Consider the following 16,560-nt stretch of genomic DNA (forward strand, 5'->3'; position numbering starts at 1 on the left):
CTCCTTTTCATTGGTCATTTAATGACACACATAAGCTGTTTTTTCTGCAATTGGCCAGCCAGACTGACGAAATTGTAGTTTTACTTCTAAAGAATGTTTTATTTCTCTTTGTTTATTTTACACTGATTGCATAATCTTTTTCTTTTTCTCAACCTACCATGGTTGTTTTAATTCTTCCTAATTATCTTTAGCCCAGCAGAATTAATTAACTCCTGTGGGTCTGAAATCTTATGGTTAGGTCAGATTTACAATACAAGTTTGTCGGGGTATCATTTTTTTCAGAACTAAATTTCGGGTAGGTATGCAAACTCAGCACGTATTTTATTATTTTGAGTTTGTTTCCTGTATGCTTCTTCTGTCCGGAGTGACATTATCTTTTGTCTCTAGTTCTGTCGAAGATGACTCGGATACAAAAAGGCTTTCCAAAGAGGAAAAGGGTAGGTCACCACGGCAACACCAGTCCCTTGGAGCATGTTTGGCCTCGGCAGCGGCGGGGTATTTGATTCTAGTTCATCACATTCTGCGTTTCTTACCCAGATTGTCCTGAGTCTTTCATGAAGTCCTTCTCTGCTGTTAGCTCCACAGGTTCTGGATTGTAGGGACAAATCAGTTCCTAAGAGTTAACCTATTGATTCGATGCGGACACTTGCTTTTGAGAGTGTTTTGAATTCATTGATCCTATAACTGTTTATTAAAATTACTGAGTAGTATCACTGTACCAAATTCCTTCTTAGTGTTCAAAAAGAATAAAAATATGGGACAGATGCTACAAGAAAAGAAAAACAGGAGTGTTTTTACAGTGATAGTGGCTGCTTTATGTTAAAAAGCCACCTCCCTTGGTTGTGTAACTAGCCATTTGATAACTTCCTAAGGAAACCGCACGTGGTGCTGACAGCCCCTGACTCACTGCTGTAACTGCCATTTCTGGCAGTGCTGTTGGGCCTGCTGTGCAGCTGCAGAGTTCTTGTGAGGACATTGGGCCAGGCCCCCACCTCCATGTGGCTTTGGGTGCTGCCACTATCTGGGGAGAAATGGGAATCCTGTCTGGTTTGGAATGACCTTTAAGAATCAGAATCTTGTGGGTGTTCTGTTTTTAATTAGAACTTTCTTTTGACATAGGTCGTAGCAGTTGTGGTAGAAATTTCTGGGTTAGTGGACTTTCTTCTACAACCAGAGCTACAGATTTGAAGAATCTTTTCAGCAGATATGGGAAGGTAAGAGCCAGGGATTTCCTGGAAAAGGAGGTATTTTTAAGCCAGTGTAGTACAGCTTTCACTTGCAGGTTACTGGCCCCTCTTAGTAAGTACCTTGGCACCAGGAGCTTGCATTTGCTGATGGCTGTGGAGGGTATGCCCCGCCATGGTAGAGGAGAGAGGTGTGTGGAAGCTCCCAAGGCTCACATCTGCTTTCTATTTCTCCCCTTCTCTGCAGCTTGTTCCCTCCCATTTGATGGCTTCATGAATCAATTTCTGTGTCCTCAGGACTTCACAGCAGGGAGGGCTGTAGGGGTCGGAGCAAAGGGCAAGAGGTGCTGGTCACCATGTTTGAGAGACAGCAGTGATTAGGAAAGAACTGAAGTGATGCTGTAGCATAACACTTAAGAACGGGTCGTGGAGTCTGACGAGAGATGTGACCCTGACCGTGGGCAGTTTACATCTCCTGTCTGACCCTCACCTCTGCAGCCAGGGGTAGTTCTGGCCCTTCTCATTTACGGCACCTGCCTTTCCTGAGCTCATGAGTGTGGTAGCTCATGGGCAGCTGCTCTAGCCTCCACCACCCCAGGTGCCTGCTGCACTTACCTCTTGGTTGAGGCACCAGGGCTGGCCTTTTTCCCTTATGTTTCCCAGACTTGCCTCCCAAATAAACAATTGCCTCCAGGGTTCTTTGGCTCTCAGAGTCAGTTTTGGGGAGCAGCCAAAGGAAGATTTGGCACAGACTTTCATCCATAATGTAAGGGTTCAACATATCATGATAGAGAAAACCAACAGTATTTACCCTAATTATTGATGTCCAAGAACTAACAAGAGGACAAACAAAACGACATGCTTCTAGAAATAACTGATGACTCCCTGGGCCTTGGTAATACAAGGTGTGTGGCTCGAGAGCCCATGCCCAGTCTCCCCAACTATAGCTCCCTTCCTAATTTCACAGTGGTTCCCAGCAAGTGGACACTCAGCACTGAAGTGTCATCCTGGAGCCTGCAGTGTCTTGGGTGCATTGTGGGCTTGATATTGGTTAAATCGGGGACCAGACCACTCTGAAACCTTTGTTTGGAGCTAAGATTTTGTGTGGCATAAGAAACGTGAATACTGGCTACAGCTGCAGGCTCTTGTGGGACTTTGCTGAGCCATGGTATCTTCTGCCTTAAAGTGCAAGCCTAACTTCAGCTTGCTGGACTTGTGGGGAGAATAGAGTAGCATGAAAAAGATGTGTGTATAGTGTCTGAAACACGTCATTGAATCTTGTTATGTTACTGCCGTGATGGTTTCTTTGTTCTAGAGTGGTTCGCAGACCTGTCGTTAGGTCAATCTCTGTAGCTCTCTCTTCCTACTTTATTTGCCCACATGTCACCTCTCCATAGCTTGCTGCTCACATAGCATGATCATATACTTAGAATCATTTCCCCATGGCATGTAAGCCATAATAAAGGAATGCTGGCACAACTCTGTTTCATTTCGCTTTCTTCTCTGCTCCTCCACACTGCCATCCTGGTCCCTGCAGGGAACTTAGAGGAGCGGCTAGAAGGGGAAGGAGGTCCTTTGAAGAGCAACAGTGAGACAATAGCATTTTCCTCCCCGGTCCATATCTGCCACTTGTCAGACACCTGGTGACCTGACTTTTCTGCTGACCCTCATCCCAGGGCAGGCATCAGGACTTGGGGTGAATCAGAGGAAAGCAGCGTCACTCCCTTCATGCCCCTCAGTAGGCTTTCTCCTGTGAAGCGTGTTGCCCTGTGCATTTTGAGCAGTGGGTATTGGGGTCTGTGCCTTTGTGGGCTTCGTGTCCAAACTGTATTTGCATGCTTTCTTTGAGGTGGTGGGCGCCAAGGTTGTCCTCAGTAGGCTTTCTCCTGCGAAGCGTGTTGCCCTGTGCATTTTGAGCAGTGGGTATTGGGGTCTGTGCCTGTGTGGGCTTCGTGTCCAAACTGTATTTGCATGCTTTCTTTGAGGTGGTGGGCGCCAAGGTTGTGACAAATGCCCGGAGTCCTGGAGCTCGCTGTTATGGCTTTGTGACAATGTCCACAGCAGAAGAGGCAACAAAATGCATTAACCACCTACACAAAACAGAGCTCCATGGGAAGATGATCTCAGTGGAAAAAGTGAGTGACAATTTTCTTCCTGGGATGTGGCCAATTTTAGCAAATAATGTTATACTTGCACTTGATTCTTTTTCAGGCAAAAAATGAACCTGCTGGGAAGAAAACCTCTGACAAAAGAGATGGTGAGGGGAGGAAGGAGAAGTCGAGCAACAGCGACAGGTATTCTTCCTCCCTGATAAAAGTCAAGAGAGAGAAGACTGGGGAAGATGACCAGTCCTTGATTTGATATCCTTCAAATTTTTCATAGGTGGAGTAGACAGAATATAAGTGACTGATTCTCTGTGGAACTCCTTGCCCCCTTTATTTTTTTAAATCTGGTCAAAAGGCTTTCATTACCAGTAGCTAGAGAGGATTTCCTCACCCCAGTCACTTGCTGCTTGTTGCAGAGTCCAGTCAGGTCTGGTCTGATTCCCTAAATACCTGACCTGCTCTAACACACTTTGTGTCGGGGTTATTATAGATCTGCAAACTTTAAGAGGGACGATAAAGCCGACAGAAAAGATGATGCTAAAAAGGCTGAAGATGGAAGTGGAGAAAAGAGTAAAGACCAAGATGATCAGAAACCTGGCCCCTCTGAGCGATCTCGAGCTACAAAATCAGGTAGCCAGCTGATCGATAATTTCATCTTGTTTTCTGTTTCTAGCCAGTGTAACTTGTTAATTAGCTATCACTGGGTGGCACCACAAACTAGATTCATTTTGCGTAGAGTTAAGAGTATTTTTTTCTCATTTGGGTGCTTTTTTCTTACCTTATGTTTACTCTTTCCTGTAGGAAGTCGAGGAACTGAGCGGACTGTAGTAATGGACAAGTCGAAAGGGGTGCCTGTTATTAGTGTGAAAACATCTGGATCCAAAGAGAGAGTGAGTGTTAATTTTATAACTCGGGTATTTAGAGGTTTTGTTAGTTTGTTTTTTGGTTTACTTTGCTATGTTTATTTTAGGGAATTCTTGAGCTTAATTTGAGAAAAGCTATCTACCTTTTCAGAAATGGAGAAGTCTTGAACTTTGAAAAACATGGAGAGAGGTGGTTTTTTTTTTTTGTCTTTTTCCATGTCTGGCAACGGATCGCAACCCTCAGTGTTGCCCCCGTACCGGACCGGGGACCGGCAACGGGATCGCAACCCTCGGTGTCGCTCCCGCGCCTCGCTCAGCCAGTGAGCGGGAACCTCGCTCAGCCAGTGAGCGGGAACCGGTCTGCATGTGGGATCCGAACCCTCGGGCGGGAGCATTCCTTTTTATTTTTAAAGCTAACTTTAAAGTTCAAAAATATAGGAGCAGTTGACTTTTTCCCTGAATGTTTCAGCAGCTCTCCATCAAGCGTTCCTGCACCCAGCCCAAATAGGCACCTCCATGTGTGACCCATCCAACCTTTCCCGCCAACCTCTAATCCTAGTCTCCACCTTGGTTTAGTCCCATACTCTTTCTCTTCACAGACAGAATGCCCCACAGAACACTGGATCACAAAGTGTCTTAGATACTTACCACCTCACTTTGCCTGCCATCAGGGTAATGGGCAGCTGCCGATGTTCATAAGATCAACTTTTGATAGCCTTACAACTGTTTTGGGAGTGTGGGGCAAACCAGTATGGGGATCTGAACCCTTGACCTTAGTGTTATCAACACTGTGTTCTAACCAGCCAGCCCCTGTCGCTTTACAGCTTTAATAGATGTGGGTCAGGGGTTTTAAGACCGCCCCCGCATTCAGTGATTCATTAAGATGACCACTAGACTTAGCATATAGTTGTGCTCACGGCTAAGATCAACTACAGTCCTGTAGTAAGGACACACAGTCAGATCCTAAGGGGAAAAGACACTGGCAGAGTCTGGAGGGATCCCGTGCAGGCTTCTTTGTGTTCTCTTCCTACTGTGGGGCCCACACCGCAATGAAAATGCAGCAACATGTGTGATGCTTCTGTCCAGGGAAGCCCATTAGAGCTTCAGTGACCAGAGGTTTTATTGCAGGCTAGTGACAGGCACCCTCGTCTGGGATGTACCCAAATTCCTGACTCCCAGAAGGAAAGCAGATGTCCAGCTTAAGCTATTGTTAGCATGGTGTAGCACAGTGAGCCACCCTCACCAGGTACCTGGGGACACACTGAGAGCCAAGTTCCCAGTTGCCAGCTTGCTCACAGACCCTTCTAAGGGCAGCTTTGGGGGCCGGCCTGTAGCTCACTCAGGAGAGCGTGGTGCTGATAATACCAGGGCCACAGGTTCGGATCCTATGTAGGGTTGGCCGGTTAGCTTACTTGGGAGAGCGTGGTGCTAACAACACCAAGCCAAGGGTTAAGATCCCCTTACCAGTCATCTTTTTTAAAAAAAAAAAAAAAGCAGCTTTGGGCCTCTGTGTCGGCCCTGTGCCACACAGAGGACAAACCATTTAAGCTCTTGAATGCTATGGATCAGTTCAGGCCAGCCTTTCATGGAAGCCTTTTGTCTGTGTTTGTACAAATATTTTAATATACTATAGCCTCTTACTCTCATTTTATAAAAAATGATTGGAAGCCTGGCCAATTCGCTCAGTTGGTTAGAGCACAGCCTTATGACACCAGGGTCATAGGTTTGGATCCCTGTACCAGCCAGCTGGGGGGAAAAAAAAGATTGGAAAAATGAAAGTATGGATTCTAGGGCTAAGATTACATCTTATAAAAATGTAATTGGCATAAATAAGGAAATTGTCAAACGTACCAGAGTGGCCTCATTTGGGAACTCACTAGTGGTTTAGTTATGAGAGAAAAGTACAAAATTAAGGAATTTATTTTGAATGCAAAAGACAAAGCATAAAGAATATTTTTTTGATCTTATGAAAAGTTTTAGAAGGAAACACTCATTTCCATTTTGACTCTATATAGAGTATAGTTGATGGGTCATATTTTAGCATTAAATATTGAAGAAATTCTTTGTCTTTCAGTTATGATAAGCAAAGCATGAGGTTTCTTTAGAGAGAGCACCTCTTTGTCCGATTGCTTCATTAAAAGTTAGTCATCATCATCAGGGCCGGCCTGGTGGCACACTGCTACAGTGCGCCGCTTGGGAAGCGTGGTGGCGCTCCCGCCGAGGGTTCGGATCCCACATACAGACCGGCCGCTCACTGGCTGAGCGAGGTGCGGGAGCAGCACCGAGGGTTGCGATCCCGTTGCCAGTCCCGGTCCGGTACGGGCACGACACTGAGGGTTGCTATCCGTTGCCGGTCACTGAAAAAAGACAAAAAGGAAAAAAAAAAAAGTTAGTCATCATGTAGGATCTCTCCATTCGATGCTTGGACATGGGCATATGTGATTCTTCCTGTTCCCTTTTCATTTCTACCTTAACTTTCTAATGTTCTTTGGTGACCTAGGCTTCCAAAAGCCAGGATCGCAAATCGGCCAGCAGAGAGAAGCGGTCTGTTGTGTCCTTTGATAAGGTCAAAGAGCCTCGGAAGTCAAGAGACTCAGAGTCCCGTAGGTGAGTCAGGATCCAGAAACGTTCACTGATTCAGTTGTTTCCCTAGACTGTGGTCCATAGCGTGTCCTTTGGGTGGAATATTACTTTAAACCTTTTTGCTCCTTTGGCTTTCGGTTAACAGACTTGTATTTTGACTTTCATCTTATGGCTCTTTTCCACTGATTTTGTGCAGATGGGCCCATCTCTCCCCAAAGATTATAGAAGGTAACAAAGGCAAGGAGATGGAATACCTACCTGGTTCATTAGTGCTACTTAACCAGAAATACCAAATTTACTCCAGAAGCTATGAAAAGGGAAAAAACAGTGAGATAGACCCAAAGAGCACTCTGAAAGATCCTTATCCTTAAATAAACCAAGAAAAATGTCATAATTTTTTTAAAAACTAAACACAAATGTTGTTGGTCATATTGAGTTATAGTTAATCCATCTTTCCTATAAAGAAGAAATGTTTAAATTACAGTTTAAAAAATAAGAATCATTAATATATATTTTTTTTAATGGAGTAGAGTAAAAGCGAAAGGGGCAGGGGAACAGTTTTTGTGATGCCCCACATAGGACTTTTTGTCTAAAAGGGAGAAGCAGCAGGCAAAGGAACATGCAGCTTTGGTGGCGTAATTGGCAGATTGATCAGCAGAACCAGATCCAAGAATACTGAGAATTTAACATGATAAAAGTAACCATGCCACTAGTGAAGAGAGGACCGACTCCTCCAGACAGCTTCTGATCACTTGGGGGTGTGGGCTGTGCCTTTGGATAGTCCTCTGGATCCCTACCTGTTGCATCCTTCACAGAAGGATGGACTGATGGGTGGACTGATGACCGAACATAGAAGTAAAAACCATTAAGTCAGTCATGTAATATGAAAGTAAATATATTTACAAATTTAAATATATTTATGAATTTGGGGTTTAGAAGGCCTTAAAAGTCGTAAAGGAGAAGCTGACTAAATCAAAATTAAATTTCTGTACTGTGGAAAACCACAGGGAAAGTCAAAAGACATGACAGATGGGAATAAAAGTGATTTGAAGTAAACGTAATAAATCAATAAGAAAACAGCCCAACAGAAAAATGGACAGCAGCTATGAAGGCAGTTCACAGGAGGGGCGTATGGGTGTCCATGAAACATAGGAAAAGTTGTTCAGTCTTGCTAGGGATCAGGGGAATGCAAATTAACACAGCACTGATACCATTTTTTCACTTCACTGTAATTGGACTCAACATGAGTTAAGCTGTGAGGAGACAGGTATTCTGTCAGGGCAAGTGTAAGTGGGCACAAGTGACCTGGAGGGACAATCCACAATAGCATAGACTTCTACCTGCTAGAACATTCCAGACCCACAGATTCCACTTCTGCATCCCTGCCCTAGAGGAACATGTGCACAGCAAAGTGTGGGCATGAGTGTTCGTCTTGTGAAGTGGTGAGTGCTGGTTGCATGAAGCATGGTCTCTCCGTACCGTGGGCTTCCTCCTGAATGTATGTCTGTAGATGCCCAGAAGCAGGCCCACAGGGGGAGGGTCCAGGATGTGTTGAGTGAACCAAGGAAGTACAGCCATTTTTATCCAAAACAGACACTAAACGAGGCCAGATTATATATTTCTGCTGGTACTAATATGTCTGTAAACACATATACAAAGGACTAAAAAAAGACGACGTAGCAACTGTCTTCTCTGTTACATATACAAATAAATACTGGAAGGAAATGCACTAAAGTATGATCTATATCACTATAAGAATATAGCTGGTGGTGTCCTTATGCCCAGGCAGGGTGGTCCTGCCCAGCTTCAGGGCCAGTGTTTAATAAATATCATCATAAGATTTAGATTCTGGGCCGGCCCGTGGCTCACTCGGGAGAGTGTGTTGATAACACCAAGGCCCCGGGTTCGGATCCCATATAGGGATGGCCGGTTTGCTCACTGAAAGATTTAGATTCTGGGCCGGCCCGTGGCTCACTCGGGAGAGTGTGTTGATAACACCAAGGCCCCGGGTTTGGATCCCATATAGGAATGGCCGGTTTGCTCACTGGCTGAGCGTGGTGCTGACAGCACCAAGTCAAGGGTTAAGATCCCCTTACCGGTCATCTTTAAAAAAAAAAAAAAAAGATTTAGATTCTGGGGCACCAGCCGCATTTCACAGTGACAAGTTTAAGCTGGTTTAGGGAGCAAAGATCCTAATTCAGACTCACTTATGAAAAGTATGTTCTGTTTCTTATTTTTAATTGGCTATTTCATGGGATCACATGTCAGACTGCAGAAAATGTTGGAGAAATGAGGCTCAGTTCATATTACAGCTGATGACCTCTTCGCTGTCATCTGGCTAGTCAGGGACCAAGCTGGAAGCAGAGCCTGTGCCTGCATTCCTGGGATCTTCTGCTGTTTTATAGCAGCTGGTGGCCCCAAACTCATTCTCCCCACTAGAGAGTGCAGTTCTGCTCAGCCCTTGAGTCTTCACTGCCTCCGTGGCCCCGACTTTTAAGTCTGCCTTGGGGCTGGGTTGGACAAAGGCCTGGCGGTCAACTCGTAGGCTCCTCCCTGCAGCTCTGCTGTCTTGCCGCAGGGTGCGCGAGCGCAGCGAGTGGGAGCAGCGCATGCAGGCGCAGTGGGAGCGCGAGGAGCGGGAGCGGCTTGAGATCGCCCGCGAGAGGCTGGCCTTCCAGCGGCAGCGGCTGGAGCGGGAGCGCATGGAGCGGGAGCGGCTGGAGCGGGAGCGCATGCACGTGGAGCACGAGCGCCGGCGTGAGCAGGAGCGCATCCACCGTGAGCGGGAGGAGCTGCGGCGTCAGCAGGAGCTGCGCTACGAGCAGGAGCGGCGGCCCGTGGCGCGGCGGCCCTATGACGTGGATGGCCGGTAAGCTGAGCCACCATACTCCAGCCCTCGGGTGGCCGGTGGCATTCAGAATCACATGTTACGAACCCCGAGTCCTGTCAGTGTGAGATTTTAAAAAGGAAACAGAGGTACATGCTGCAACCCAGTTCACTGCTCTGTACTCCAGCAGGGATTCAGAGCTCAGTAAAGCTCTGAATGGTTTGAGCTCAGTAAAGACTGGAGTGGATAAAGAAGTGCTGATTAAATCATTAGGTTTAAGTCCAAACACATACCCTCCGAGGAGGTAAGCTGGCTCACCCAGAGCATACAAAATGAATGCTGGAAAGGCGACCAGAGACCAAACAGCACCTCCTTTTGGGGCCCCTCCATGTTTTCTATTTTGTAATTTGTTTTTGTTTATTGTAGTAATGAGATTAGTTTTAATTCTTCACACATACTGATGAAAAGTATGAGTGCAGAAAGGCTAAACACCAGTGAAAAGGGGGCTGCATTCACACCTTGCATTCGGGAATCGGGGATAATTTCAGCATTGGTTCTATCTATCAAGACAAAGGCCTGGCGGTCAACTCGTAGGCTCCTCCCTGCAGCTCTGCTGTCTTGCCGCAGGGTGCGCGAGCGCAGCGAGTGGGAGCAGCGCATGCAGGCGCAGTGGGAGCGCGAGGAGCGGGAGCGGCTTGAGATCGCCCGCGAGAGGCTGGCCTTCCAGCGGCAGCGGCTGGAGCGGGAGCGCATGGAGCGGGAGCGGCTGGAGCGGGAGCGCATGCACGTGGAGCACGAGCGCCGGCGCGAGCAGGAGCGCATCCACCGTGAGCGGGAGGAGCTGCGGCGTCAGCAGGAGCTGCGCTACGAGCAGGAGCGGCGGCCCGTGGCGCGGCGGCCCTATGACGTGGATGGCCGGTAAGCTGAGCCACCATACTCCAGCCCTCGGGTGGCCGGTGGCATTCAGAATCACATGTTACGAACCCCGAGTCCTGTCAGTGTGAGATTTTAAAAAGGAAACAGAGGTACATGCTGCAACCCAGTTCACTGCTCTGTACTCCAGCAGGGATTCAGAGCTCAGTAAAGCTCTGAATGGTTTGAGCTCAGTAAAGACTGGAGTGGATAAAGAAGTGCTGATTAAATCATTAGGTTTAAGTCCAAACACATACCCTCCGAGGAGGTAAGCTGGCTCACCCAGAGCATACAAAATGAATGCTGGAAAGGCGACCAGAGACCAAACAGCACCTCCTTTTGGGGCCCCTCCATGTTTTCTATTTTGTAATTTGTTTTTGTTTATTGTAGTAATGAGATTAGTTTTAATTCTTCACACATACTGATGAAAAGTATGAGTGCAGAAAGGCTAAACACCAGTGAAAAGGGGGCTGCATTCACACCTTGCATTCGGGAATCGGGGATAATTTCAGCATTGGTTCTATCTATCAAGCTTGCTGCTCGCCTTCCAACTTTGTGGACCATCAGGGTAGTGGAGATGACAAGTGCACTCGAGAGTTCCTGGGGGGTAGAGGGCTCACTGTTTTACCAATAGGTGGTGGCTGTGTGGGTTCCCTGAAGCTGTCTGCAGGTGGCACATGCGACAGCCTGCTTAACTAATCACCCCTTGTTGGGAGAGCCAGTGCCCTTCAGAGGCAGGGAATGTTATCACTCAGTCACTGGGTTCACATCAACAATAATACTGTCTGTGAAATTCTTGTTCTGTGCAGTGACGGGGCCAGGGACAGTTTGAAAGTTTAGTTCACCAGCTCTCCCAAAAGTACTATATTTGGAGGAGAAATGCCTTTATCCCTTTCTTGTATCCCCTGCAGGCGAGACGATGCCTATTGGCCAGAAGCCAAGCGGGCTGCACTGGATGAGCGCTACCACTCTGACTTTACCCGCCAGGATCGCTTCCATGACTTTGACCATAGGGACCGAGGCCGCTACCCAGACAGGTCAGTCGGCTGTGCAGGTTTTGTTTTTCCTGGCTCATTCTCTGACTGGGAACAAGTACTAACTGTTCTGAGCTCACCAAACCCAGTTGATCCATCCCGAAATGGGCTCAGGAATTGCCTGCATTCAGTTCAAGAAACGTTGCTTTCCATTTGGGGGTCCAATCGATCAGCCTCTCTGTGAGCAGTCCTCCTGTCCTTATGGTTTGATTTAAATTCTCTTTTTCAGGAGAGAAGGTTCAAGGTCAATGATGGGAGAAAGAGAAGGACAGGTAAGTCAAAGCTAGTTTTAGCCACAGTTTTCAGCAGAGAATTGAATCTCTTCCCTTCTACATGCTTTTTCCTGTTCTCACTTGAACAAGAGGAAAAGTGAAGAAAAGAAAAAGTACAGCACCTTCTAAGTGGGATGAAAACTTGGATTATTTGTTTTTGGTCTTGGCTCTCAGTGCAGTTACTCTGAAGCCTTTTTGGCCTTGACCCTGAGGTTCTATATGCCATACTAAGTAGCTACACTGGTATAATAGTGCTGGAAAGCCTTTGTGTATGTTTGACCTGGCTCTGTTGGAACGTACCTGGTAAGCCATGCAGCTCACTCAGACAAGATTTTTCTGTGCTGTGGGCTCATCTGCTCTACATGAGCCTGGTGAGGCTGTGGTCCCTGTGTCTGTTCTTGAGGGACTTCCCTGTGTGTTTGAGACATGGAGAATAAGGGCACCCTTCATCAGTCTGGGGCCCTGATTAGCCTTGGGAAACAACTAAGTCTGGTCCATGCTCATTCTCATTGCAAGACTGGCACCTTAGAAGAGTAAGCTTAATTTCCTCCTGTCCTCTATCTTACATTTAGATTGAGGGCTTCCCAATAGACTCTCGATCTTTAGTGGATGTTCTTGAAAAATTGGGAGTAGGAAGGAAGACTGTGGTCAGGACATTGTTGTGGCAGAGTTGATGACCTTTCCTATAGGTCATTCCTCTTCCATGTTTGCATTTCCTTGACTCTAGTATATGCTTCACTTTTCAATCTCATCCTCCTCCCTTGGTTCCTTAATATACCTGGGGATAGCTAAGCTCTTAGCATTATCTTTGGGGTCCTCTGCTCCCAAGGAGGAATTTTGTGACCCTCACGTGCTTCCTCTGTTCCGCAGAGGTAAATCTTAACATGCAGTGAAACTTAGAACTGGTCTTCTGGTTTTCTTTGGTGGAGAAGTATAGCACAATGGTTAAATGTCCAGGCTCCGGAATTGGACAGAACTGGTGCCACCACTTCTGGCTGAGCCTGTGTCCGCTGCTGTGAAATGAGGGTAATTATTCCTCCAGTGTGGGGGGTGGAAGATTTAAATGCGGTGATGTGCAGCCTCCATAGAGTGTGTGCACATTTCCTCACATGTGGTGCTTGATTGTCACTGGCTACTTTTCATACTTTTCATTATTATATAATGCTCTCCAGAAACTGAAAAGCAGTTCCGTTTTTTTCCCTTACATACACATCATAAATAAGCCATCAGTGCTGCCCCAAATGGCAAATGGCTGCAGAGAAAAGAAGTCACAGAAAGAAAAAACTAGCACAGAATTTCAGGGCTTTGTTGAACTGTTATGTGGATTCATGGGACAGAAAATTTAAATTTTTTGAGATACTAGGAAGAGATGGAAATGGCTAAACAGTTAAAGAACTAAGGTCTTGCTAAATCTAACTTTCCCCTACTTTGTACTAAGTGCTGTCTTGTCTAGGTTTGTTTGTTGTTGTTTTTTTCCATGTTAATCATACATTTTATTTAACTTAGTATGTCCCAATCATTTCAACATGTAATCAGTATAAAAAATTATTAATGACATAATTTACATTCTTTTTCTCATACTAAAAATCTTTGAAATCCATTGTGTATTTTATACTTACATCTCAGTACAAGGACTGAAAGTTCATCAGAATTACTTTATCATATTTACATTTCATAAAATTTACAGTTGGGTTAAGTAGATTCATATAACCCAAGTATGCATAGCTGTAAAACTTTTCCAATAACAGATTATTTATTTATTTATTTATTTTTAAATTTTTTACTGAATCAAAATTGATTATACATATTTTGGGGGTTCAACATTGAGATATGTTGATCAAATCAATGTTACTACTAGCATATATATTATTACAAATCGTAATTATTCTTTATGCCCCTTGTCCAATCTCTCCCCATCCCCTCTCCCTATTCCTCCCCCCTCTAATTACCCTAGATTTCTTCTCTTCTTCTGAAAGAATAATGGTTACTTTGTTGATTTGTTGCCTAGATGATCTGTCCAATGCTGAGATATGTGATCAGGTCCCCCAATATTATCATAGAGCAGATGTTTCTTCTGTCACTCTGAAATGGGCTTTGTGGAGAGAGACATCCTCTTCTCTATCTCTGCTGGTGACTCTCCTGTGTCAGTGCACTCCAGTGGCTGGCGGACTATCTGAGTGGTAGTTGTGGCATCTAGCCGCTTTCGCAGCAGCCACGGTTATTGTGATGGCTGTGGTGGGCTGCCCACATGGAGGTGATGTTTTTGGCATGCTCCTTGGGGCTGGTGGTGTGCCTGGTTGTGGGGAGTGTCTGGTCCCCACTCCATGCCTTGGGTCTCTGGGCAGGCCCCGAGCTGCTGGCATGGTGTGCCTGGTTGTGGGAGGGGGATCCGGTCCCCAGCTCCATACCGTGGGTCCCTGGGCAGGCTCCGAGGCACTGGCGCAGTGTAACTGACTGTGTGTGGGGGGGTGTCTGGTCCCCTTCTGCATACCTCTGGTCCCCAGGTGGGCCCAAGGTACTGGGTGGTGTGCCTGGATATGGGAGGAGGGTCCGGTCCCTGGCTCCATGCTTCGTGTCCCCTGGCGGGCCCCAGGCGCTGGTGGTGTGCCTGAGCCAGAACTAATTTTTTGTCCTTTGCTTACTTCTAAAACGGGAACTTCCTGTGGGAACCAGTACTTGAGCTGTGTTTTTGGGCTAAATTGCTGCTTTGCTGCTGTTTCCCTAGGGAAGGCTTTTTGCGCAGCTCAGGGTTTAATGGTGACCTTATAGGTACTCGTGGCTCTCCCGAGACCCAGTGCACCTGGGCTGTGTAGAAACGCTGATCTGGGCCTGAGTTTTTTCATCAAACACCACCCCGTGCAATTCTGCATTCCCAACCTCTGAGTGGTCCTTCTGCACTCCCGAGTCTCCTCTGAGTGGTCCTGCGCTGATTGGGGGGCGGATCGGCTGTCCTTGCTGTGTCCCAGTGTTTTCCAGGTGGGCTCATCTCCCCCACCACCCGTGCTCCAAACACTTCCTATGGACGGTCCCTGCACCAGTCCCTTGGAATGACTCACCGGCCTCTGAATGGCTCCCATTTTTCAGCTGTTCTGGTTCCTCTCTCCTGCGTGTGTCCATTGGAACCATATTAGTGGTCTTGCTGTCCTGGGGGCCACCGAGGCTCTCTTCTCCCCTGCCACCTGCAAGTAACTCCATCTGAAGGGCACAGCTGTGGCTTCTGCTGGCTCCTGCTCCATGCATGCATTCAGCAGCTGGAGCCTTAAAGCAGCCACAGCCCGAAATAGAGCAGTTTTTTCTTCCTCTCGTCATGGTTTCTCCCACCTTCGTGAACTCCATAGGTCTCTCCTCCTCTTCCCTTGAGCTCCAGCGGCCCCAGCTTGGCTGATGTTACATTTTTATAGTTGTAAATTGGTTGATTTGTGGGAGAGAGTGACACTGAGGACTGTCTATTCTGCCATCTTGACCAGAACTCTTGTCCTGTCCAGTTTTCATCTTGGCCTTAGTGTTGTAATAACCACTATCTAACCAACTGAGCTAATTGGCCAGCCTCACATTTATATCTTAAGATAGAAAGTTATGAATCCCCACACTGGGCAGCAATCAAGAAAGGAAAAAAAAAAAGTTATTTATAACAGATCATTCTTTATTCTTACATGTTTAAAGCCATGAGCTATAGTTTTTAAAAAAAATCAGCGTGCCTTGAAAATTGTTTCTAGAAATATTATTTCAGGAGTCCCCTTTCAGAAACTCTCCTTTCATTTGGCAGCACTGCCTTTCATGGATGCTGTGGCTGTGATTGTGCCCTTAAAGGCATGTTGCTGTACTTTATCCATCTTGTAAAATTAACTCCCTTTTCTGATTTTGTTGAGGGGAGGTGTCAGAGTGCACATCTGGGGAGAATAGGCCAGGGAACTAGGCTCTGAGGCTGCATATTCTGCTGCCACACACACTGGTGAGGACCCACCACATGCTGGTGACCTGTGAGAATGTGCCGTGTCCTTGTTCTCGCCCTCGCAGAGCTCCCCGTTGAGGAGATGAACGTGGGCATGTATGCTGACCAGACTGCCTGGAGTTACCCAAGGTGGCTCCTTACCAGGACTCCTTTATAGCTTCTTTGCACCTAGAATATGGTGCTGGGGCAAAAGCCTCAAAGGCCATAGCTTGTATTTGTGGAGAAGAAGGAGCAGCAGGAATGTGAAGCCAAAGCCACCTCTCCAGTTTCCATGAAAGTCAGTCTGGAAAGTTCTTCCAGCTGCAGAAACAGGCTTCTGGTGAATATTAACCTTGGCCTTCAGAGAAATAGGCTTACAGTGAGAAGCTTCCTCTTTTGTCCTTCCTTCAGATAGCAGGTAGGACAGGGTCAAGAGCTTATGACCAAGGGGACAGCTGCTCTCCAACTTTGTCTGATAGGTGTCCTGCCTCCTGAGCAAAGCAAGAGTAAGATGCCAGCCCCTGGATTGGGGCACCCAGCACAATCTTTGGAGAAACTTGACTATGAGGAAGGATGCTCAACTAGAAAATGGTCAGAATGAAAGGCTGCATTTGATTCAATACCCAAGTAATATTAATTGGTTATTTACCCATAAGATGCACTCTTATTCATGCATGCATACAGATACCTTTTTAAGAAAATGTTTTTGGGCTGGCCGGTTAGCTCAGTTGGTTAGAGTGTGGTGTTGATAACACTAAGATCCAAGGTTTGATCCCTGTACCGTCCAGTCTCTTTTTACTTACTTTTTTTTTTTTTTTTTTTTTTTTTTTTCCCTTTTTTTTTTTTTTT

The 16,560-nt window shown here is 46.4% G+C and overlaps 1 protein-coding gene across 1 annotated transcript in view; it reads left to right on the top strand.

Moving 5' to 3' along the window:
- Positions 1 to 16,560, top strand: part of LOC103590763 (scaffold attachment factor B1-like) — a 46,937-nt gene that overhangs the window by 27,300 nt on the left and 3,077 nt on the right. Inside the window, exons 8-17 of the mRNA XM_008573066.1 lie at positions 388 to 437; positions 1,120 to 1,214; positions 3,170 to 3,319; positions 3,396 to 3,478; positions 3,780 to 3,919; positions 4,091 to 4,179; positions 6,653 to 6,759; positions 9,314 to 9,604; positions 11,386 to 11,511; positions 11,738 to 11,780. Of these exons, the coding sequence (XP_008571288.1) occupies positions 388 to 437; positions 1,120 to 1,214; positions 3,170 to 3,319; positions 3,396 to 3,478; positions 3,780 to 3,919; positions 4,091 to 4,179; positions 6,653 to 6,759; positions 9,314 to 9,604; positions 11,386 to 11,511; positions 11,738 to 11,780 (1,174 nt within the window). The remainder of the gene's footprint in view (positions 1 to 387; positions 438 to 1,119; positions 1,215 to 3,169; positions 3,320 to 3,395; positions 3,479 to 3,779; positions 3,920 to 4,090; positions 4,180 to 6,652; positions 6,760 to 9,313; positions 9,605 to 11,385; positions 11,512 to 11,737; positions 11,781 to 16,560) is intronic.

The sequence above is a fragment of the Galeopterus variegatus genome, unplaced genomic scaffold (genome assembly GCF_000696425.1).
Source record: "Galeopterus variegatus unplaced genomic scaffold, G_variegatus-3.0.2 Scaffold870, whole genome shotgun sequence".
In the NCBI taxonomy this organism is placed as follows: Eukaryota; Metazoa; Chordata; class Mammalia; order Dermoptera; family Cynocephalidae; genus Galeopterus; species Galeopterus variegatus.